The sequence below is a fragment of the Leucopleurus acutus genome, assembly GCF_964270905.1.
Source record: "Leucopleurus acutus genome assembly, chromosome: 9".
Lineage (NCBI taxonomy): Eukaryota > Metazoa > Chordata > Mammalia > Artiodactyla > Delphinidae > Leucopleurus > Leucopleurus acutus.
In genome coordinates, this window is record NC_139144.1 from 24,171,542 (window position 1) to 24,197,680 (window position 26,139).

At 40.5% G+C, this 26,139-nt stretch overlaps 1 protein-coding gene across 3 annotated transcripts in view; it reads right to left on the bottom strand.

The window, feature by feature from the left end:
* Nucleotides 1-26,139, bottom strand: part of MAGI2 (membrane associated guanylate kinase, WW and PDZ domain containing 2) — a gene marked incomplete at its 3' end in the record, with an annotated part of 1,335,869 nt that overhangs the window by 103,766 nt on the left and 1,205,964 nt on the right. For all 3 annotated transcript variants that reach the window (XM_082846749.1, XM_082846748.1, XM_082846750.1), the window contains 2 exons: nt 6,000-6,185; nt 3,967-4,120 (listed from right to left, as the gene is read on the bottom strand). In XM_082846749.1, the coding sequence (XP_082702875.1) occupies nt 3,967-4,120; nt 6,000-6,185 (340 nt within the window). The remainder of the gene's footprint in view (nt 1-3,966; nt 4,121-5,999; nt 6,186-26,139) is intronic.

Sequence of the window (26,139 nt, forward strand, 5' to 3'; positions counted from 1 at the left end):
AACAGTCTGTCTTAATATCAGTAAACCAACGGTTTCAATTTTTTTTTCTCTCTCTCTCTCTCTGACACACACACAGCATCCATTACTTCATGAAAACATGATTGAAGTGATCTCTAAACACTCTATGAATATCTAACTAAAGGCTCTTTTAACCTGTTAGCTTGGGGCTTTTTGAATATCATACAGAGGTTAAAGGAGTGAAAGTAAGGTATAATCACCAACTACAAATCAAGCAGAAAGTCCCTGGGTCATTGCTAAAAGTAGAAACATATCACACAGAGGTCTAAATACTAGACCATAACTCTCGGGCTTAGTATCAGACACCATCATGGTCATTAGACAGAAGGAAAGGCAAAAGTGTTTATGTCTAACACTTGTCTTATTCTTGTTTCTAGATATTATTTCTTGTTTCTAGTTACTAATAAATACAGAGACCAAAACAAATTGTTTAGTTCTGTTTTGTGACTCCAAATTGCTCTAAATTGAGGGGCTTCCAGGGCCAAAAAAGGGCTAAAGTAGCCAATACCTACAATTATGGGATCATTAATAAGATAAACTGAAAAAATGATCACCATAATATAGAGGCCACTTAACTCTGTAGTTCATTGCCTGTTGCCATGAAAACACTCCATATAATGAGCTACTTAGGGATACAGGTCGATTAGAAAAACACATTCACACACTGATAGTGTATGGCAATAGATGTGTTTATTCAGGGTTTTGAAAGGGGGTTAGAAATGCAGTTATTTTAAAAACGCTTTGAGTAGTTCCCATTTGTTACTTAACTTGCAGAAGTGACACATTCCTTTTGTGAGATGCATAATTTAGGCTTTGCTTTATACCTCAGGAAGCTGCCCACTCACCTACTGAGAGTGTGCATTCTGAGAATAGAATTATTTAAAATACGCTTTGAATAAGATGCTTAACTAGGCAAACACATGAATTAAACAAAAGGAATTGGACTGGGTGACATTTGTTGGTGTGTATCGGTTCCTTTTTAGAAATCGTGTGCTTGGTGGTTTAGATGTCACATTGTTTTAAGTTATAGCACAGTCACTTTATTTTCATTATCTCTGTGGTATTCGTATGGAATATCCATTATGAGCTTCGTTTCCAACCAGATGTGTCATGAGGTATAGCAGAAGAGGGTGAGCTGTTAAGAGTCTCCCCAGAGCCTTAGAAACAGGGACAGTTAGAACTTGTAACAGCAGCCATCCAAGCCTGCCTCTGGGCATTCCCATTTCATTCAACAGTGTCACGTACAGGATTTCATGTTGAAGAAAAACTCTTTAATAAGGAAAATATACTTAATTTTTATGAGTGTTGTTAACTTTTAAGTGAATGATACACAAGTTAGGGCAAAAGTTGTTACTCTGAATTTGTGAAACACTTTATTTTAAGGAGAACTCAGGATCATTAAAAACAAACAGCCTCTTAAAAGTTCCTTTACTTATGAAAGGTTCGTAGATTGTGTATCAGTACAACTCTTCGTAGCTATTAATTCCACTATCAAAGAGAATTTAGAGATGATAAAACCAGATTGCTAATGGTAAATTCTAGCAGAATTTTATGGTATGAATAAGTTCCAGAATCAAAAATGCTGCCCATGTGGTAGGGGATCTTACGGTGGTGGGCTTCTGCCTCATGTGGGCCTTTCAAGAATTGCTTCCAGCCTGCAGCATCTAGTGCACGAAGTCTATGAAAGAAGTCAATTTCCAATGCTTTCCACTAATCTTGCTATTTAAAAGAAGTAAATAATGATTGCCTTTGCTGGGAAGGTGATCTCTGCTATTTCTTATGTTCATTGCTTATGTTCTTATGGTAAACTGCTATTTCTTATGTTATGGCTTATGTTCATGTTCAGATTATTTTGTTTCCTGAGCATGCACCAAAAGGATGTTACGAGACAGAGAAACGAGCAGAGGTGTGCAGAGCGCCAGGAGGAAGCCAATTCAAGAGTAAACAAGACAGGGTAAAATACTCACTTCTCCTAACTCATGAGATAAAAATTTGCGAGCAGACTGTCACTTTATTTTATCCCACTTTAACATGGAAACTGGCTCAATTTGACATGTAGGTGGGCACTTCTTGTACAAATGAATTAATAGGAAATTCATACTGTGTGCTTGGCATACAGGCTGTCTTGGAGACATCTGTAGCCTGATCTAGAAAAAGGCAAAGAGTTTCTCTCTGATACCATGACCATTTTTAAATGCAGCTAGAAAAATGGTTTAATTGACAGTGGCAGAGCCAGGAGGAAGCGTCTGAAGCTGGCTCGGAGACTGCTGGAACACTCAGGTCCTTCCTCCTAAATCTCAAGTGAATCCCGGGGAAAGCCAGTGCAATGTGTCCAAACCACACATGGTGAAAGCCCACGCACCTGGGGCTTATGACTGAGGCACCCAGGACATACTCCTCTTCTGGACTGTCAAATTCTTGCCTCTGTATCATTTACCTTATGGGGCTCAGTCTTTTTTCTTCCCTGGACTACATTAAAACCATAAACAGCTGAGGACAATAGATATTTATTTTTCTATGAAAGCAAATGGGAGAAATCAGAATAGAACAGGGCTTCACGGAAAGAACACTTCTGGCACAGGGCAAGTATTGGCTTTGCAACATTGTGAGTGGCAAACCCAGAAAGTTCTGGGACTCAAAAACTGGGTCTCACTTCATCTTCACCAACAGGGGAGGCAGGAGATGGGTAGCAGATGTTCAGAAAACGTTAGAATCACGGAAAGGACCAGTGAGGGTTTTGTTTTCTGAGATGTTCCCGTGGGTTGTTCTATGTTTCTCCTTTGAAAGGGCAAAACCAGCATGGGAACATGTCTTCATCTCTTTCTTTAATGGTGCGACCTAACCCAGGCTCCCCGTTACACACACGTCCCAATAAGAAGACAGTGTTGTTTTCCTATGGCAGCCTTTTATTCTGCAAGTTCACAGGGCCTGATCACATTAGTTTGTGATGTGAAATGGAAGAATCTCATTAGACCGTGGGCAGGTGGATATAAGGTAAAATGCAGTAAAAATACTAACTTACATTCAGGCTCACAAATCCTTCAACGTTTCCCACCTCCACACCGCCGTTATTCTCCGAGCCATCGTGTGCATGGCTCGGTGGACACGTGGCCACTTCTAACTTCATTCATTCTGATCAGCCTCCAGCGTGCTCTCTACGGGGCCAACTGAGAGATCTTGAAAAGCTACTCCAAGGATGTCAGTCATCAGCTTAAAACCCTCCAATGACCTCTCACAACACGTACGATAAAGATCAAAATCTTTAACAAGGGCTTCCCTGGTGGCGTAGTGGTTGAGAGTCCACCTGCTGGTGCAGGGGACACGGGTTCGTGCCCCGGTCCGGGAGGATCCCACGTGCCACGGAGCGGCTGGGCCCGTGAGCCATGGCCGCTGAGCCTGCGCGTCCGGAGCCTGTGCTCCGCAACGGGAGAGGCCACAGCAGTGAGAGGCCCGCGTACCGCAAAAAAAAAAAGAAATCTTTAACAAACCTATGAGACGCTTTAGGGCAGTTCCTCACCAGCCAGCCTCACTGGCTTCATCTCAAACCATGCTGCTGCCCCTCTGCCCCCACCACACTGGCCTTATTTCCCTCCTTCGTGCTTGCCTACTACCTCCTGCCAAAGGGCCTTTGTATATGATACTGTATATTGTATATGTGACTCTGTCTGGACCCTCCTTAATGTGCTCTTCAGCTAGTTAAACCTACTCATCTGCAATGACGCATCATTTCCTCAGGAAAGCTTCTCTTACTGTGAAGGACAGACACCTGTATTTGCTAATGAAACTACGTTTACAACATACATACAATCTCAAAATCACGCAAAGGTGCACACGGTGATTTCTACATTATGCAAATCTCTCTCCTGCCTGGGACCTGTCCTGTCCCAAACTCTCTCTCCCTCTACGTCCCTCACTACTCAGCAGCAGAAAAGCCAGAGGAGACTTTACCTGTTTTCATGTCCCTGCAGCTGAAGTGGCTGAGGAGCTGGCTGGGCGACAGGACTGTTGGGGGTGGCGGGGCTGGGCTGGGCCAGCGGGCTGTGCTGCTGGGCCAGCGGGCTGTGCTTCTCGGAGCTGGGCGCCGAGGCCGGGCTGTTGAGCTCTGCGGTGGGAAACCAAAGAGGCAAATGCAGTCAGGATGGCATTTGATAAAGGGCAACAGGTGGCCAGAGTTGGTTCCTCTGCCTCCTCACATGACTCAGGGCTTTGGTTCTTCCAGTTTCTGTTAGGTTTTAAGACAACACCGTAGACTTAGCAAGTTCTAAGACCGCTCCTGGAATTAGTATTCTTCCATTATCACGAGGCTGCTGAACAAGGTTATGAACACAATCTCTCGTCATTTTGTCAGAAGAAAAGATTACCATGAAAAACTTATTAAAACGATGAAAAATAATTCAAAGGAGTAAGCTCTAAAATATATTCTATTTGTTCCAGCATTACTTGCTGCAAGAAAAGTGTTTTAGCCACTACTTTTTTGGTTGTAACGAGAAGTCCTACCAGTATTCCAAAGTTTGGATAAGGAATTAACCATAAGAAAAGTAAGTGCTTTTCACAATCCTTTCTTCAGTTCCTTGTTAGTCTTATTGCCTAATAACCCTCTGTACTCCATGGTTCTCTGGAAAGAGAAAAGAACATTGGACAGAGGAAGGTTCGTAAGTTGTTCCTCTGTTAAAACTGCTTCTTGGTCTTTCTTGTTTAGCATCAAATTTTCAACTGAAGTTATCTCTCCATGTTGGAATAAGAGCAGGACAGACACATTTCATACTGGGAAGGGAGAAGCAAGTCTTTTGTGACCAATTTTGCTTAGAGTTAACTTCTGTTGAATATTTTATACATAATGTTTTCTTCAGATAACAAGTTAAAAATGGTATTTTTTTTTTTTTTTGACTGGGTGACAAAAAAGAAGTGATCTATTAGCATTCCCTTATAAATCACTCTCCCCTTTCTTTGCTCTCACCCTAAATTTTAAAATTTCTCCTCCACTTGTATCAGGGTTTCTCAACCCTGGCACTACGGACACTTGGGGCCAGATAATTCCTGCTGCGGTGGGTGGTCCTAGGCTCTGTAGGATGTTTACAGAGCAGCATCCTTGTCTTCTACCCACTAGACACCAGTAGCACCCCTGGCCCAATCATGACAACCAAAAATGTCTCCAGACATTGCCAAATGCCCCCTGGGGGGACAAAATCACCTCCACTGAGAATCACTGTTTTCTATTTATAGTCAGGTGGCTGTTGATGTCTGCTTGTTAGATAGTCCCCAGAGGAAAGGAGGAGACCGAGTAAACCAGAGGGGACAGAGGCGAGTGAGCCCATCCTTCTCCATGTGGGCACTGTGGTCCACTCACCAGCGAGCTCCAGAGGCTGAATTCCCAAATGTCATTAATGAGCCAGCAGCTAGTAATGAACCCACTGTGTCTGGAAATGGTGAAGTGATGGTGAATCGGTGCTCAGAGAATTCCGTGGTCCCTTAAGGCATGGTTGTGAGTTGTAATGCTCACTACTCCTCAAGCCTCAGGGGGGAGTCCTTGCACAGAGAAATTCAAAAGGCTAAGTGGAAATTTAAAATTCTTATCAGATGCAACATTTCCTAAATGAGCTCTCTTTATACCACAACTTCCTCAAGCTTTTCAAAATCGATCTTTGAAGAATCCTCCAGAGCTTAACTGCTAACATGAATATTTTTTTTCCGCCAGATTTGTAAATTTATCATCTCTCTTGAATGGGTTCTGGCTTAATATAACCATAAAAACAGTACTGCTGGGACCAAAGGGAAAGACTGAATAAGCCAGTGCCTTGGGATTCACACTAGTTATCTACAACACCGTATAGCTTGATCTTTGAATGAAACTGGTATTGAGTAAACAGGATATGGGTTGCAGCAGAGTGTTAATTTTTGCAAAAATGGAAAAAACAACTTCTGATGTTCTGACACCCTGACCGCAGCCAGGTGGGCTCCACGACCCCAGTGCAGGCACTCACCCTCCTGAGGAATGATGCGAAGGGTGACACTAAGACCTGCATCCTTGATGAGCTTCACGATGTCAGCGTGAGGCATGTTGATGATAGACTGGCCGTTCACTGCTAAGATCCGGTCTCCCACTTTTAGTTTCGCACAGCGATCTGCGGGACTCCCATCAATGATGCGTCCAATTTTATGTGGCACAGCTACAGAAACATCCCCAACAGAAACAGGTATTAGGGGCATGACCAGTACATGTTTTACCTTTGAGTATCAGCCGCATACGAAACAATGCAATATCAGAATTCTTCCTTTTGTCAGTGTATTTGCCTCTTGAGATTACAATCATCCCTATCAAGTACAGCTCTGTGCATACTACTGACACCGGAGTCTCTAAATTCAAGTCCTTCGCAGTGACGGGCTAATTCCAAACACATGGACCATCATAATCACCCTAGGATTAAAAATACAGCTCTTTGGGTCTTATCCTAGACCTTGCAAGTCAGAATGTTCATGTAGGAGGGGAGGACAATGGATTTTCAAGAAGCTCCTCAAGAGATTCTAATACATGCAAAAAATTGAGAACCACAGACGTCGAACACCGTGCCCAAAGAGCTCATACTCTGGGGACAACAATACAGTTCAGAAAAATATAATAAATGCTGGGAACCTAACATCTACCCTTTTCTGTTTTACTGAGAGGAGAAAACAAGAAAGGGAGAAAAATACTTATATGGGAATTACCCAGCTGGTGAAGAAGTTATGACCAACTTCCTACTTATCTACTAAGCTGTAGTTTAAAGGCTGATGCAGTTTTCAACTATTACCTCTTCTTTCTGATTCAATGCAAGTGGTGCTGAGATCTTGCTAATATCTGGTAGATAATATATTTCATCAAATCTAAGATGTCATTGATGCTAAGATATACCTTTCTTTTATGGACAACAAGAAAGAAAAATAGAAAAAAAAAAACAACTCTGGCAATTAAACAATGACACTGACGTAACATGCTAATTTCTGAAATATTAAAATATGAAAAATGTGTTACAATTGATGAAATATGGTATATGTCTCTTTAAAACAATGAAAATTCATTTTCTTTTTCATTATTCATTTATATATGTGGGGAGAGCCAGGTTCTTGGGGATATAGATTTTCTAGCAGGTTGACTCGTATTCAGTGTCATTGTTTGAGTTCCTACCAGGTTATCTATTCCTGGGGTTGGACATCAATAGTGCACAGTGTCCCTATAAGTGCCCTCAAGAAGCTGACCATACAGAAAGCTGTTTCCTTTCCTTTTTTCCTTCACGACAGGAGCCCCAGTGGGGAAATTGCCTGTCAATGACTTGTTGCTCTCCCTGTGGAAGTCAGGGACTGATTTCATCTGCATAAAGGGGCAAAGACGCACTCCACCGTTCATTATGCTCCAGGGATGTCTGTCCCTTAAACTCTCAATCTTGTGTATGTGTTACAGTGAAAGGCAGAACATCAGCTAATGGCCATGGTAAGGAAGGACAATCAGAGAGTTAATGAACCAATACCTTGATCATATTTCTGTTGTGAAAGGTTACAGGTAGCATATAAAAATACCGGCTGAGCCTGCATCTCTGAAGTGAAGCTAATCATGTTGCAAGCTCAAACGCAGTTTTATTTACCACAAGCATGGATGGCTTTAATTAAGAACACCTTACTTAAAGCATACTAATGACCATTCGACAGTCTTAGGACAATATAGTGCTCAAGTAGAAATGTAATAAGAACTCATTCATTTACTAATTGCATAACATGATATGGGTGTTGCAAGCTGTTTGGCCTTCACCCGTAATTAGAGTGAACTTTTGTTCCTGTTTTTGCCCCCTTTCATGTTCGAGAGTGTCCTGGAACAGTCAATAAATGATATGATCTCCTGGGTCATAATGCGTATATTGTTACCTATCCCGACCTTTGAACAACTACATGATCTCTCTGAGCTTCTGTATTTCAACAGTAAAATTGGGATAATAATATAGTTGACCTCACAGGATGGTTCTGAGGAGTAAATGAGTTATCATACATAAAATGACTAGAACAGTGCTTGGCATTAAGAATTGCTAAGTATTAACTTTTCATTCATTCTTTTTATTACGATTATTTTTAAGTGTTTCCGACATCACGGTTGACGTGTGTGTGTTTGTACGTAGGCACCGGCTCGAATTCTGTCTGCATGGGGTAAACCTGTAACAACTAAAACAGCTTCATTTGGGAAAGAGAGATATGCTTTGTGGAAAATGCAGACACTAGATGAGGTCAAGAATCCTGTTTGCTTTTCTCAGGTTTCACAAAAAAGGTGTTGCAGGTCTCTGTAGGAAAACATCAACTTACAAGTAAGAGTTTATTATCCAAAGGGAAATCAGCATAATACAGATCTCTTCTGTATATGACGCATTAACCACATTGAGCCTTATACACACACACACACACTATTATAACTACATTAAAATAAATACAATTTGATCTTTAACAAACCATATGAGATACCTGATAGCATTATCACTGCATGTTTACAGTGGAGGAAACTGAGGCATGAAACAGTCTGCAATTTGCCCAAGGTCACATAGGCTGACCAGGGTTTAGAATCCCAGACTGTCAGATTCCACGGCCTTTGCGCTTAAGCAGAGCCCCATGCTGCCTCTCTCGCCCTCACCATCTCCTCCCTCCACTCAAGTGCTCCCTGAATGCCCAGGGCTTTCATTTGGTGAGTGCAGGCTGCCTCTAAGGAGGGAATCGTAAATGGTTCACCAGTGGCCCTGATTCAGGGGAGAGTGAAAGGCAGGAGCTTTGCTTGAAGTGGTTTCTTTGTGGCTGCTGTCTTTTGACAGGCAAGGCATGAGGAGAAGGGGAGGGGAGAAGAGGGTGGAAAGGAGAGAACAGGGAAACTGGACAGCTCCTCATGCCATTTAGCGAGGACTTCACATCGTAGTGTCGTTCCTTTGAAGTAATTTCTTTGGGTATTAGAAACACTCACATTTGAAATGAAATTTAAAAATACATTTCAAAACACATGCAAATGATATATGGATGATTTGCTGTTTTGAATTATTCATGCCTCTGCTCCCCTCCATTACTGTGTATCATTTATAATTTACTGGGCATGAAACTCCAAACGTTTCCAAACAAGATTTCGTACACACACAGACACACACACAGACACACACACACACACACACACACTAAGCTATTACTTGTTAGTATCCAGGGACTGTATTAGGAACTTATTTTAACTCCTTACAGCTACAATGTGAAATAGCTGTAAAAATTTAATAATCATGTTTATTTAACCGTTGAGAAAAAACAATGTCAAAGCCAGGATTCAAACCCACACCTGGGGCTTCAAATCTCGGGGTTACTTCCTTCTTTTTGTAATATGTGGCAGGTTGAAAGCAATTTGAATTATGAGTGAAGGACTGACTGATGAGACCTAGCTTAGGAAGCATGCTGCTTGAGATTTCAAGATGAAAGTTTCATTCTAAATAGAATTATTTGCATATAGTGATAACGCTTAGTTTCAAGGCCTTTTTCACTTTATTAGGGTAGGTCGCATAAAAACTAAAATAAATCAATAAAATCCAAGATAAAAGAACGAAAACTAAAATAAATTCTATGGCAGACCCATGGAATGATGGAGTGGCTTACGTAATATCTGAATGAGTACACGATGTAGAAATGTACATCCAGTCATTGAAGTGCTTCAAATGGTTTTATTCGAATTGTTTTCTATTGGCATTTACTTTAATAAAAACAGTATTTGAAACTCTTGGCAGCTGAAGACAGCCTCACCTTCCTTTACCAGCATTTCCCCTACATGTGTAAGTACATCAAATGCTGCTGTACAACAAATCACTGACAAGGGGTGTGCTCAGAGAAGTTTCTCTCCGAAAACAAGACGCAGCTCCGTTTGCTCAATCCTGAGGTCTACAGAGCTTATGACCTAAGTGCTTTCTGTGCATTGCTAATGGAATTACAGAGCATGGAGGAGGCCCTGACCTTGGTTTCTATTATTGGGATGAATGGTACTCATTAATGCTCTTAGAATTGATGACTAAGGTAATGCTGGAGCACAGTCCATGTAGACAGCATGCCTTCCAGACATCGTCTGTCGGGCAGCAACATAAATCAAGTCTCTGGGTAAGGCTTCTTGACACAGTGTGCTTAGGATACACAGATATTTGGGAAAAGTTGCAGTGTCATGCGGCTTCGGACATACTGACATTTGGGAAGGAGACAATGTATTACCAGTTAGAAATTTCCCTTTAGTTGCAAATCACATAAGTTCTGGAAAAAGAAACCTGTCTTTTTTTTTTTTTCTTTATTCATTTCTGGGTAAAACACTACTGTGCACTTACACTGCAATATGTTGTGTATTTTCCTGTAGATAAATTGACTCTTTTGGCACTGCCCAACACAGAACACTTGTTTTAGTAGGAATATTCAGACATAATCAGTTGGACCAGATGCTCTCTAAGTTAGTTCTGAAGGCCTGGATTCTTTGGGTCTTTAGCCACAACCACTACAGGAAGCAACGATCCTCCCTTTTGGCTGCTGGTTTCTCTTCTGGGACCATTTATGGTCTATCCAGGCTCCTTCAGCCATTGGTCAACCAATGAGCTCTTGTGTTCGATCTTGGGTCAGTTCCCATAAAGAAGGTGAGAGGGTTTTTTTTTTTCTTTCGTGTTTTCCTCCTGAAGTTTTTGGTGATGGGTTATTCGTGAGATTATTAGCTGCACCACCCTGGTGGAAGGGAGTAGTGGATCTCCCTCCTACCTTTCCCCCCATATTTCCTTGTTGTCTTATAGGTATTCCATTTCAGAGACGGAAGAGCCTGAGACTCATATTTACATTTAATTATCTCCTTGTTAACAGATCCCACAAAGTGGAGTTGTACATGGAGGAAAGCATTAGATGGGGAAAGTGAATTCTGCATCAATCACGTCAAACTAACAAGCGAGAAGTTTCTGAAGTGAACATGACAAAAATAAACACTTCAAAGGCAAACGGTAGCATAAACTGTCGTTAGCTCACAATTCCATTAATTTGTGAAGGTTAAACAACAAGTCATTAGCTTAAAGAGGCAAGAGAAGTTAGTTTGGGTTTAGAATCTATGACCTGGCATGAAAAGAAAAAAAATTTTTTAATTGGATGATTCCAGTTGGTTTTCTTAAAATACTCTGTGAAGATTATGTACTGCCTAGTTTTAAAACTGTGGGTTGGGGCAGGAGAATCAATTATTCTATCAACAACACATTGCTGCATAGCATCTTCTGAGTAACAGACACAATGCTAGGTGCAGTGGGGAAGACAATAATAAAATAAATACATGATATTTGCCCTCAAGAAACTCCCAGTCCAGTTGCGGAGATGAGGGATAATCATACAAAATATTTAAACTAAAACACAAATGGCAAATCTGTGGTAGAGGTAACATACAATAAGAGCAGAAAGGTAGGGTGAACTATTGAGTCCCGGTGTGGACTCAGAGAGTGGTAAGAAAAAGGAAGATCACTCTGGGGAAGAGAGAGCATAGTGCCCCTAGGCTAATTCGCAGCTCCCTTAGAGGTGGTAAAGGGGGTGCTATCAAATCCACGGAGGAAGATGCATGGAGAGGATGCTTTGTAGACGGCGTTCCTACAACCCATCATTATGCTTCCCTATCTGAGATCCCAGATGTGAGGCCTTTGCCCAGCTCCTCTCTCTATATAAGAAAAACAGAAGAGTAATTCTCACAGGGTGTTTCTGTCTAATAAATGATGATGAATCGTGATTTTTTTTTTTTGCCTTCAGAAACCCGAGTCTAGTATTTTTTAAACAAATTTATTTGTTTGTTTATTTATTTATTTATTTTTGGCTGCGTTGGGTCTTCGTTGCTGCGCACAGGCTTTCTCTAGTTCTGGTGAGCGGGGGCTACTCTTTGTTGCAGTGCGCAGGCTTCTCACTGTGGTGGCCTCTCTTGTTGCGGAGCACGGGCTCTAGGTGCGTGGGCCCAGTAGCTGTGGCTCGTGGGTTCTAGAGCGCAGGCTCAGCAGTTGTGGTGCAAGGGCTTAGTTGCTCCACTCCATGTGGGATCTTCCCGGACCAGGGCTCGAACCCGTGTCCCCTGCATTGGCAGGCGGACTCTTAACCACTGTGCCACCAGGGAAGTCTGCGAGTCTAGTATTAATCTTGCTTATTTTCCATCTCTTTCATTCCTAGAAGTCCCGAATGAGAGTGTTCTACGGTGACATTTAGCTAGGTGGTGTCCCTTCCTGGAGTGTGACACAGTGTCCTTTGAAAGAGATTTTCTTGGTCGTCACGGGGTGAAGATGTAGGAAAAACATGTATTTGGTGTTTTTAAAAAATTGTGGTAAAATTAAGAAAAAGCAGACTCCATGCCTTGTTTTCCTCTAGAAGTCTGTAAAATTCAGATTTCCAAAAACGAAAACGTCTTCCCTGAATTTCATAGCCAAATGAGTTGTAATCCCAAACCGAGCAGCTGGTGTTTTAAGGACTGCAGATTCCAAAAGTGCACTTTCCCCCGCTTCAGCACCCATGAGTCATTCTCTTGTGGTTGAACAGTTTAGTTCCTGCCGTTGGTAACAAGCAGATGGTCACATGGGAGAATGGAAAGAGAGCCTCACCACTGGCAATTTGGGAGGCCAGTCGAACTCATGTTTCTCAGGGCACAAAGCACCATCTAAAAAGTTATTAACCACACAGTTGGAGAGAAAGAGACACTCATCAGCCGTATCTTACTTCGCATGCTACTATTTTGCTGAAAGTGAATTGGTAATCGAAAGAAATCTCATTGCATTAGGAACTGTAATTAGCTACGACTTGACTATCCTATCCTGGAACACGAGGTTGGCTTGGCATGGTTTCTTTGTTTGGAAAGATTTGGTGGACTTGTAGACACAGGGCCAGTTTCATGTGTGTGTGACCTGTGCGACCACACAGGTCTCTGCACTCAAAAGGGTCTCGTGTTGGGGTTAATGTGCTGTCACCATCCTGATCTTCTTAACAATTTTTGAATAAGGACGTCACGTTTTCATTTTCCACTGGGCCCTGGAAGTTATATAATTGATCCTATGTGGCTATATCCATAAGATATTTCCTTTTCATATCACTCCATTGCTTTTACTGTCTGCAATGGAAGACGTAAAGGAGAATATGGTAGAGTTACCAAGAAAAATTATCACAAAGGGTCGTGGGGGAAGGAGCAAAAACAATTTCTTTCTCCAGGGGTGGTTGCATTTCTCATTCTCATTCCCATGCACATGACTAGAAGTAAGGTAGTCCAAATAATTTCTGCTATTTCTATTCTTAAAGATCCTTGATTCTTCACATGTTGATTCAAGAGGCCTAAAAATTACCTTAATTCTCTTATTGCGTTGTGAAAATATTCTTATAAGTCGATCGTTACTGAGCATCTACAAAGCAAATATCCTTCTTCATCTTTCTTTAAATAGATTTTAATGTATGCTACCACATTTCAAGGAGTTTGTGTATTCTTTGCTTATGATTTACTTCCCTCATAATCTGACAAAATGTCTAGACATGAGAGTTGCAGGAACTAATGAAACTGCAGAATAGCCATTCTCCTCAGATCTATAGGTGCCAGAAGGGTATGCATGTGGGTATGTCGAGCTGGAGAGGAAGAGAATGGAAAAGCAGTTCCATTTCTAGATATTTAAGCCTTTATCTTCTGTAGAGATACATCTCATTTTATTGTATATCCTAAGAAGTTACCTTTTACCTTGCGAATTTCTAGGTAGCTGGGACATTCTGTTTTGGTCTGAAAGTTGCTATAGAAAATTTGTCCCTCTAAGTCAAATATCAACTCTAGTCAACACTTTTTGTATCTCCCTCCAAAGACCCTGGAAAGGATATATATTTCCATCACTTAGTTAAATCAGCAACCCATGATTTTCCAGTCATGGAGTAGAAGGTGAAATTCTGTGTCACTCAACCTGAATAATTTTAGTAAGTAAAACTGTATGGCTTTTAGTAAGTTTTGCTTACAAACAACCAAACAGCAAGATGACTCAGTAACAATGGAAAAACAATTTAGAGAGTTACTGATATTAAAAAATGATGAAGGTTTCTTCTCTGCACAACAGAAAAATAAGTGGGTTTGCTCCTTTTTAAACACAGTCACAGGGATGAGATGTGGTACTATACATCCATTCCAAACATGCAAATCTAACTTTCAAAGGGTTAGTTGCTCAATTTTATAATGACAAATTTAGTTCCTGACTAAGAGGTTCTTTTTATTTATAATTCATTACAGAGGGCTTATCATATTATTGCTAAAAATACTGGATTTTTGTACAAAATGAGAATTGTATACAAATTTTAAAATTCATGTCATGATGTAAAAAGGGGCAAAGTAAACAGAATAATAGTACTATCTTCTAATGATTGGAAATCTCATAATTAAAACAATTTAATTGAGGGAATATACACACAAATTAAAAAAATAAAAGACAACCTAATCCACCTCCTTTCTACTTTCTTCTTCACATGTCAAATTATATTATATGGCTATTTCTCAATTTGTCAACTTGACTCAATAAACACTAACTTCCTATTATGATAGAGGATTTAGCACTCTCACCCTGCACCCCACCTCCTCTCCTTATTTGGGATGTTTTATCACTAGTTTTACTTAAACCAGTTATCATTGTTTACAGTTTTACCATGTAAATATCATTCACTGTAGTGTTTTGTGATTCATTTCTTTCCTTCCTTCCCACCCTGAATCACTGTGTCTGATTGTATCATTCCCCTGCCCCCCTCCCCCCGCCCCGCTTCTACAATATGCTACCTCTATATTCTTAATTTTATCCCCCAAAGCTGCTCAAGTCATCTACGTAATTGAGCCTTCTGGAGACCTCCCTCCCAGAGGTGGGTCTGCTGCCCTCAAGTCCGCTCTTAGTGTTATTCCGGGGAATTCCTATTGTTCTCCGAGGTGGAATGCACAGTCTGTACACCCAGAGCCTTTTTTTGATTCACTCTTCCATTTTTCTAAAGCACATCCTACAGTATCTTCCTAAGAAACCATGCATGGCAGAAAGTAAATGTTCAGTATTTAATGTTTAAAAAATCACTTTTCCTTCTTCATTTGACAGAATTCTAGCTTAGAATTCTAGATTGTATGAAGTTCGAGATTGAAAAACTCATTTTTCCTCAGAAATTTGCTGGCATTGTTCTATTGTCTTCTAGCATCCAGTGTTGCTACTGAGAGGTCTGAACTCCTCGGGATTCTTTTTCCTTGTATATATTTATTTTTCCGTTTCCTTTTTTGTGTTCTAAAGTTTTTTTGTGTGTGTTCTAAAGTTTTGCAATGATGGATTTCGGTGTGCTTCTTTTCAGTATGGAGACGTTTCTTTTAGTTTTGGTTTGGGGAACTTTTATTATACTATATCTTTGCCGTCTCTTTCTGAAACTCTGCCCCCTCTTTCTGAAACTCTTATTAGTTAGATATTGGCTTCCTGGATTGATCTGTTAATTTTCTTATCACGTCTCTCAAACTTTGTTTCTTTTTGTCCTACTTCATGTGAGATTTCCTTTACTCTACCTTTCAATCCTTCTGTTGAATTTTAAATTTTAGTCAGGATATTTTCAATTTCTAAGAATTCTTTCTTTAATCGTATTTTTTATAGCATTCTATGTTTATGATGGTAATCTCCTCTATCTCTCTATGTATCGTCCACTTAAAAGAAATGCACAATGTGAGAGTTGCAAGTTTTATTTGGGGCAAAATGAGGACTACAGCCCAGGAGACAGCACCCAAGATAGCTCTGAGAAACTGCGCCAAAGAGGCAGGGGGGAAGGTCAGTATATATGTGATTTTGGTGAAGGGGGAATACATGCAATCAAACGTATTTTTTACTGAAGGTTTCTGCTAGTCTCGTGCAGGTTACTGCTAGTCACGAGGAGCAGACGTCACCATGAAGGATTTTAGTGCTTCTCTAGATATGAGCAGATGCAAGAATTGGGCTCATACTATATTTTCCTGAAAATATCTAACTATCTGAAGACCTGTTCTGCCAGTTTTTCCCAGAGCACAGAGTGCCTCATCTCTGCTCCCCACCTGAACTCCTTTCAGGGGGTGTTGAGAGTCAGCAGCTGTAGCAGCGCATGATTTAATCCTTGTAGAGGTAGATGGCAAGTGCCAACGGGAAATGCCACTTTGCAGTTGACAGTATGTAAGTGAGCAATCTTTGAAGCTTTCTTTTGTTCCATTTCTTCTAGTATTCTTTCATTATTGTTTGCTTGTTTTTCTGTTTTAAAAAGGCAAATTTCATGTCTGGTGGTCATGGTTGTTGGGTCCCATTCTCCCCCAGGTTTTTAAAGTTCTGAGCTGCTGTGAGTTGCTAAAAAAAAATGAGCAGATCTGGGCTATCCATTTCTCTTTTTGGCTTCCTTTGCCCTACAAAATGAGTTGCCACTTTTTTGTCTTTAAAATAGCTTCCCCACTCATTCCTTTCTTCTTCATTTACTACCATTTTATTGGTTTCTAAGAAATGGGAAGAGATAACACATGGTTAATGAGATCACTAATTAGAAATTGAGAATATCTTTTGTAAATTTAAGTCAGTTGTTGCAATCAATATTTTGGTATACCAGTTTAGAGATTTGGAATCTGTTTGGAAAAAAAATACTGTCAATAATTTAAGTACCCAAACTTTAAAAGTCCTGTTATCTCCTGTAGCCCTGACAGATAAAATATAAAAGACAACTGATTTCTTTTTGTTTTTTCAACATCTTTATTGGCGTATAATTGATTTACAATGGTGTGTTAGTTTCTGCTGTATAACAAAGTGAATCAGCTACACATATACATATATCCCCATATCTCCTCCCTCTTGCAGAACAACTGATTTCTTTCAAGAGTTCAGAAAATGTCATAAAATTACATTTCATCAAGCCCAGGTATTTGGTTAAAAATGTTCAATGAAACCACACTTTCTTTCCTCTATATCTCTCGACTGCCTTTGAGACTTCACACCCATCAATGTACTTGGCTTTCAGTAATTTCTCAGCAGGCCCAGTAGAAATGGTTGATAGTTACAAGCAGGTGTTTCTGACAAGTCATGTTGCTCATTTTTACGGATGCAGTGTATTCTACCTCTGCCATCTCCTTTTTCCCTTTTATAGCTTCTGAACTGTGTTTGTAAAAAGTCACTTGGCTATCTTCACACAGTTTCCTTGTTACAATAGGTAAATGTCAAAAGCCATCAGGTGCAATATCAGCTTTTTCATTGTATTCCCCTAAGCCCTCGGGTAGATAATAACTTCTTGCAATATTTTCTTAATGTAAACAGAATCAGATACTAACCCAGGCAAATGATCCCTCCTGAGCCAGCTGTCCTTTTCAATATGTTATCCAGAAGATTACATGAATATTTATTGGCTGCTCAGTTTCCCACAGAAGCCAAAGTTCCACTAATAGGGTATATCATGTTTTAACTTGAAATAATGTAATTTTGCATGACTGAATAAAACTAAATATGAATAGGCCCTCAAGCAAAGTGTTCAGGAGCTAGAAGATCTTGGTCACATATTAATTTTGAAAACAACTTGCAGTGTGACCTCTGAGTGGCCAAATAAATCACGTCAGAGTTAACTTATTTGAAAAGTGAGACCATCACTGCAGATAGTTTTTCTTTCTTATCCTTATCTTTCTTACCCAAATATTACACATTTTAACGTCATACGAATTTCTGGTTACATGTATTTTCTCTAACCCCTTGTACTTTAAAACATAGTTACTATATGTGTTTTCGTTTTTACTAAGCAACATATGTCTTCATAATAACTTCACTTGAGATCATCATCATCAAATGATTTTTATTACTCTACCATGATAAATGAATGAGAAATGTAAAAACAAAGGCTGAAGAACCTCAAAGTGTGTTTCTTTGTCCACAGTGAAATAGCAATTACATTCTAGAGGGAAGGGACCAAAAGTGAAAAAAGCAGATATAAGGACGGCAAAAGAGCACATGAAAAGATCCTCAATATCATTAGTCTTTAGGGAAGAAATGTAACTTGAAACGACTACATACCTACTGGAATGGCTAAAATTTAAAAAACAACAACAAAGAGCCTGAAAACAAGTACTGGTGAGTGAGGATGTGGACCATCTAGAGCCCTCATCCAGGGAAATACCAAATGGAACAGCCATGCCGGAAAGTGGTGCCACATGAACCAACAATTCCACCCCTAGATATTTACCCACGTGAAATGAAAACGTATTTTCACACGAAAACCTATACGAAGAGGTTCACAGCTGCTTTATTCATAATTGCCCAAAACAGGAAACAACCAGAATATCCTTCAACTGGGAATGGATAAGCAGACTCTGCTACATTCACACAATGGAATACTATTCAGCAATTGAAAAGGAACCTATACTGATGCTACATTCACACAATGGAATACTATTCAGCAATTGAAAAGGAACCGATACTGACACATGAAGCAACCTGGATGAATCTGAAATGCATTATGCTAAGTGGCTACATACTGTGTGATTCTACTTACATGGGAAAAGGCAAAACTACAGAACAGAGAACAAATCCATGGTTGCCTGGGCTGAGAGTGGGCAGAGGGCTTGACCTCCTCGTGGTAGTAGTTACAAAACCAAACACATCTGTCAAAACTCACAGACTATAGACTAAAAAGGGTAACACTTACTATCTATAATTAAACCTTAAAAATGGGAGCGGGTTTTGGAGAAGATAGCGGAAGAGTAAGACACGGCGATCACCTTCCTCCCCACAGATACACCAGAAATACATCTACACGTGGAACAACTCCTACAGGACACCTACTGAATGCTGGCAGAAGACCTCAGACCTCCCAAAAGGCAAGAAACTCCCCACGTACCTGGGTAGGGCAAAATAAAAAAGAATAAACAGAGACAAAAGAATAGGGACAGGACCTGCACCAGTGGGAGGAAGCCGTGAAGGAGGAAAGGTGTCCACACACTAGACGCCCCTTTGCAGGCGGAGACTGCGGGTGGCGGAGGGGAAAAGCTTCAGAGCCACAGAGGAGAGCGCAGCAACAGGGGTGCGGAGGGAAAAGCAGAGAGATTCCCGCACAGAGGATCGGTGCCGCCCGGCACTCACCAGGCCGAGAGGCTTGTCGGCTCCCCAGCCGGGGTGGGTGGGGGCTGGGAGCTGAGGCTCGGGCTTCGGTCGGAGCACAGGGAGAGGACTGGGGTTGGCGGCGTGAACACAGCCTGAAGGGACTAGTGTAACACGGCTAGCCGGGAGGGAGTCCGGGAGAAGTCTAGACCTGCTGAAGAGGCAAGAGACCTTTTCTTGCCTCTTTGTTTCCTGGTGCGCGAGGAGAGGAGATTAAGAGCTATCAGCTTGGACCCCAGAGACGGGCATGAGATGCTAAGGCTGCTGGTGCAGCCACCAAGAAGCCTGTGTGCTAGCACAGGTCACTGTTCACACTGCCCCTCCCGGGAGCCTGTGCAGCCCGCCACGGCCAGGGTCCCGTGATCCAGGGACAACTTCCCGGGGAGAACGCACGGCCCGCCTCAAGCTGGTGCAACTTCATGCCGGCCTCTGCCGCCGCAGGCTCGCGCCGCACTGGGTACCCCTCCCTCCCCACGGCTTGAGTGAGCCAGAGCCCCCGAATCAGCGGCTCTTTTAACCCCGGCCTGTCTGAGCGAAGAAAAGACGCCCTCCGGCGACCTACACGCAGAGGCGGGGTCAAATCCAAAGCTGAACCCCGGGAGCTGTGCGAACACAGAAGAAAAAGGGAAATCTCTCCCAGCAGCCTCAGGAGCAGCGGATTAAATCTCCACAATCAACGTGATGTACCCTGCATCTCTGGAATACCTGAATAGACAACGAATCATCCCAAATTGAGGAGGTGGACTTTGGGAGCAATATATATTATTTTTTACCCTTCTGCTCTTTTTGTGAGTGTGTATGTGTATGCTTCTGTGTGAGATTTTGTCTGTATAGCTTTGCTTTCACCATTTGTCCTAGGGTTCTGACCGTCCGTTTTTTTTTTTTACTTAAAAATTTTATTTTCTTAATAATTATTTTTTATTTTAATAACTTTATTTTATCTTAATTTTATTTTATCCCCTTTCTTTCTTTCTCTTCCTTTCTTCTTTCTTTCTTTCTCTCTCTCCCTCCCTCCCTCTCTCCCTCTCTCTTTCTTTCTTTCTTTCTTTCTTTTTTTCTCCCTTATATTCTGATCCGTGTGGAGGACAGGCTCTTTGTGTTCCAGCCAGGTGTCAGGGCTGTGCCACTGAGGTGGGAGAGCCAGGTTCAGGACACTGGTCCACAAGAGACCTCCCAGCTCCACATAATATCAAACAGTGAAAATCTCCCAGAGATCTCCATCTCAATGCCAAGACCCAACTTCACTCAACGACCAGCAAGCTACAGTGCTGGACACCCTATGCCAAACAACTAGCAAGACAGGAACACAACCACATCCATTAGAAGAGAGGCTGCCTAAAATCATAAGGCTACAGACACCCCAAAACACACCACCAGACATGGACATGCCCACCAGAAAGAAAAGATCCAGCCTCATTCACCAGAACACAGGCACTAGTCCCCTCCACCAGGAAACCTACACAATCCACTGAACCAACCTTAGCCACTGGGGACAGACACCAAAAACAATGGGAACTACGAACCTGCAGCCTGCAAAAAGGAGACCCCAAACACAGTGAGATAAGCAAAATGAAAAGACAGAAAAGCACACAGCTCATGAAGTAGCAAGGTAAAAACCCATCAGACCTAACAAATGAAGACAAATAGGCAGTCTACCTGAAAAAGAATTCAGAATAATGATAGTAAAGATGATCCAAAATCTTGGAAATAGAATAGACAAAATGCAAGAAACATTTAACAAGGACCTAGAAGAACTAAAGAGGAAGAAACAAGCAATGATGAACAGCACAATAAATGAAATTAAAAATACTCTAGATGGGATCAATAGCAGAATAACTGAGGCAGAAGAACGGATAAGTGACCTGGAAGATAAAAGAGTGGAAATAACTACTGCAGAGCAGAATAAAGAAAAAAGAATGAAAAGAACTGAGGACAGTCTCAGAGACCTCTGGGACAACATTAAACGCACCAACATTCAAATTATAGGGGTCCTAGAAGAAGAAGAGAAAAAGAAAGGGACTGAGAAAACATATGAAGAGATTATAGTTGCAAACTTCCCTAATATGGGAAAGGAAATAGTTAATCAAGTCCAGGAAGCACAGAGAGTCCCATACAGGATAAATCCAAGGAGAAACACGCCAAGACACATATTAATCAAACTGTCAAAAATTAAATACAAAGAAAACATATTAAAAGCAGCAAGGGAAAAGCAACAAATAACACACAAGGGAATCCCCATAAGGTTAACAGCTAATCTTTCAGCAGAAACTCTGCAAGCCAGAAGGAAGTGGCAGGACATATTTCAAGTGATGAAGGAGAAAAAACCTACAACCAAGATTACTCTACCCAGCAAGGATCTCATTCAGATTTGATGGAGAAATTAAAATCTTTACAGACAAGCAAAAGCTGAGAGAGTTCAGCACCACCAAACCAGCTTTACAACAAATGCTAAAGGAACTTCTCTAGGCAAGAAACACAAAAGAAGGTAAAGACCTACAATAACAAACCCCAAACAATTAAGTAAATGGGAATAGGAACATACATATCGATAATTACCTTAAATGTAAATGGATTAAATGCTCCCACCAAAAGACACAGACTGGCTGAATGGATACAAAAACAAGACCCGCATATATGCTGCCCACAAGAGACCCACTTCAGACCTAGGGACACATACAGACTGAAAGGGAAGGGATGGAAAAAATATTCCATGCAAATGGAAATCAGAAGAGCTGGAGTAGCAATTCTCATATCACACAAAATAGACTTTAAAATAAAGACTATTAGAAGACACAAAGAAGGACACTACATAATGATCAAGGGATTGATCCAAGAAGAAGATATAACAACTGTAAATATTTATGCACCCAACATAGGAGCACCTCAATACAAAAGGCAAATACTAACAGCCAAAAAAAGGGAAAATCGATAGTAACACAATCATAGTAGGGGACTTTAACACCCCACTTTCACCAATTTCCAAAATTAAAATAAATAAGGAAACACAAGCTTTAAATGATACATTAAACAAGATGGACTTAATTGATATTTATAGGACATTCCATCCAAAAACAACAGAATACACATTTTTCTCAAGTGCTCATGGAACATTCTCCAGGATAGATCATATCTTGGGTCACATATCCAGCCTTGGTAAATTTAAGAAAATTGAGATCATATCAAGTATCTTTTCCGACTTCAACGCTATGAGACTAGATATCCATTACAGGAAAAGATCTGTTAAAAAATACAAACACATGGAGGCGAAACAATACACTACTTAATAACGAAGGGATCCCTGAAGAAATCAAAGAGGAAATCAAAAAATACCTAGAAAAAAATGACAATGGAGACACGACTACCCAAAACCTATGGGATGCAGCAAAAGCAGTTCTAAGAGGGAAGTTTATAGCAATACAATCCTACCTTAAGAAATAGGAAACATCTCAAATAAACAACTTAACCTTGCACCTAAAGCAATTAGAGAAAGAAGAACAAAAAACCCCCAAATTTAGCAGAAGGAAAGAAAGGTCAGATCAGAAATAAATGAAAAAGAAATGAAGGAAATGATAGCAAAGATCAATAAAAGTAAAAGCTGGTTCTTTGAGAAGATAAACAAAATTGATAAACCATTAGCCAGACTCATCAAGAAAAAAAGGGAGAAGACTCAAAACAACAGAATTAGAAATGAAAAAGGAGAAGTAACAACTGACACTGCAGAAATACAAAAGATCATGAGAGATTACTACAAGCAACTCTATGCCAATAAAATGGACAACATGGAAGAAATGGACAAATTCTTAGAAATGCACAACCTGTCAAGACTGAACCAGGAAGAAATAGAAAATATGAACAGACCAATCACAAGCACTGAAATTGAAACTGTGATTAAAAATCTTCCAACGAACAAAAGCCCAGAACCAGATGGCTGCACAGGTGAATTCTATCAAACATTTAGAGAAGAGCTAACACCTATTCTTCTCAAACTCCTCCAAAATATAGCAGAGGAAGGAAAACTCCCAAACTCATTCTATGAGGCCACCATCACCATCATACCAAAACCAGACAAAGATGTCACAAAGAAAGAAAACTACAGGCCAATATCACTGATGAACAGAGATGCAAAAATCCTCAACAAAATACTAGCAAACAGAATCCAACAGCACATTAAAAGGATCATACACTGTGATCAAGTGGGGTTTTTTCCAGGAAGGCAAGGATTCTTCAATATATGGAAATCAATCAACGTGATACACCATATTAACAAATTGAAGGAGAAAAACCACATGATCGTCTCAAAAGATGCAGAGAAAGTTTTCGATAAAATTCAACACCCATTTATGATAAAAACCCTGCAGAAAACAGGCATAGAGGGAACTTTCCTCAACATAATAAAGGCCATATATGACAAACCCACAGCCAACATCGTCCTCAATGATGAAAAACTGAAAGCATTTCCACTAAGATCAGGAACAAGACAAGGTTGCCCACTCTCACCACTCTTATTCAACATAGTTTTGGAAGTTTTAGCCACAGCAATCAGAGAAGAAAAAGAAATATAAGGAACCCTAATCGGAAAAGAAGAAGTAAAGCTGTCACTATTTGCAGATGACATGGTACTATACATAGAGAATCCTAAAGATGCTACCAGAAAACTACTAGAGCTAATCAATGAATTTGGTAAAGTAGCAGGATACAAAATTTATGCACAGAAATCTCTGGCATTCTTATACACTAATGATGAAAAATCTAAAAGTGAAATTAAGAAAACACTGCCATTTACCACTGCAACAAAAAGAATAAAATATCTAGGAGTAAACCTACCTAAGGAGACAAAAGAACTGTGTGCAGAAAATTATAAGACACTGATGAAAGAAATTAAAGATGATACAAATAGATGGAGAGATATACCATGTTCTTGGATTGGAAGAATCAACACTGTGAAAATGACTCTACTGCCCAAAGCAATCTACACATTCAATGCAATCTCTACCAAACTACCACTGGCATTTTTCACAGAACTAGAACAAAAAATTTCACAATTTGTATGGAAACACAAAAGATCCCAAATAGCCAAAGCAATCTTGAGAACAAAAAAACGGAGCTGGAGGAATCAGGCTCCCTGACTTCAGACTATACTACAAAGCTACACTAATCAAAACAGTATGGTACTGGCACAAAAACAGAAAGATAGATCAATGGAACAGGATAGAAAGCCCAGAGATAAACCCACACACATATGGTCACCTTATCTTTGATAAAGGAGGCAGGAATGTACAGTGGAGAAAGGACAGCCCCTTCAATAAGTGGTGCTGGGAAAACTGGACAGGTACATGTAAAAGTATGAGATTAGATCACTCCCTAACACCATACACAAAAATAAGCTCAAAATGGATTAAAGACCTAAATATAAGGCCAGACACTATCAAACTCTTAGAGGAAAACACAGGCAGAACACTCTATGACATAAATCACAGCAAGATCTTTTTTGACCCACCTACTAGAGAATGAAAGTAAAAACAAAAAAAACAAATGGGACCTAACGAAACTTAAAAGCTTTTGCACAGCAAAGGAAACCATAAACAAGATGAAAAGACAACCCTCAGAATAGGAGAAAATATTTGCAAATGAAGCAACTGACAAAAGATTAATCTCCAAAATTTACAAGCAGCTCATGCAGCTCAATAACAAAAAAACAAACAACCCAATCCAAAAATGGGCACAAGACCTAAATAGACATTTCTCCAAAGAAGATACACAGATTGCCAACAAACACATGAAAGAATGCTCAACATCATTCATCATTAGTAAATGCAAATCAAAACTACAATGATGGGCTTCCCTGGTGGCGCAGTGGTTGAGAGTCCACCTGCCGATGCAGGGGACATGGGTTCGTGCCCCGGTCCGGGAAGATACCATATGCCGCGGAGCGGCTGGGCCCATGAGCCATAGCTGCTGAGCCTGCACGTCCGGAGCCTGTGCTCCACCACGGCAGAGGCCAAAACAGTGAGAGTCCACGTACCGCAAAAAAAAAAAAAAAAAAAAAAAAAAACTACAATGAGATATCATCTCACACTGGTCAGAATAGCCATCATCAAAAAATCTAGAAACAGTAAATGCCGGAGAGGGTGTGAAGAAAAGGGAACACTCTTGCACTGTTGGTGGGAATGTAAATTGATACAACCACTATGGAGAACAGTATGGAGGTTCCTTAAAAATCTACAAAGAGAAGTACCATACGACCCAGCAATCCCACTACTGGGCATATACCCTGAGAAAACCATAATTCAAAAAGAGTCATGTACCAAAATGTTCATTGCAGCTCTATTTACAATAGCCAGGACATGGAAGCAACCTAAGTGTCCAGAGACAGATGAATGGATAAAGAAGATGTGGCACATATATACAATGGAATATTACTCAGTTATAAAAAGAAACGAAATTGAGTTATTTGTAGTGAGGTGGATAGACCTAGAGTCTGTCATACAGAGTGAAGTAAGTCAGAAAGAGAAAAACAAATACCGTATGCTAACACATATATATGGAATCTAAAGAAAAAGAAAAAATGGTTATGAAGAGTCTAGGGGCAGGACAGGAATAAAGACGCAGACATAGAGAATGGACTTGAGGCCACAGGGAGGGGGAAGCGTAAGCTGGGACAAAGTGAGAGACTGGCATGGACATATATACACTACCAAACATAAAATAGATAGCTAGTGGGAAGCAGCCGCATAGCACAGGGAGATCAGCTCGGTGCTTTGTGACCACCTAGAGGGTTGGGATAGGGAGGGTGGGAGGGAAGGAGACGCAAGAGGGAGGAGATGTGGGGATACATGTATATGTATAACTGATTCATTTTGTTATAAAGCGAAACTAACACACCGCTGTAAAGGAATTATACTCCAATAAAGATGTTAAAAAAAATGGAAGAAAAGTAAAAAATCAGGAAGAGATAAAGAAAAGGTTTGGGATGGAAATAAATAGAGATAAGTTA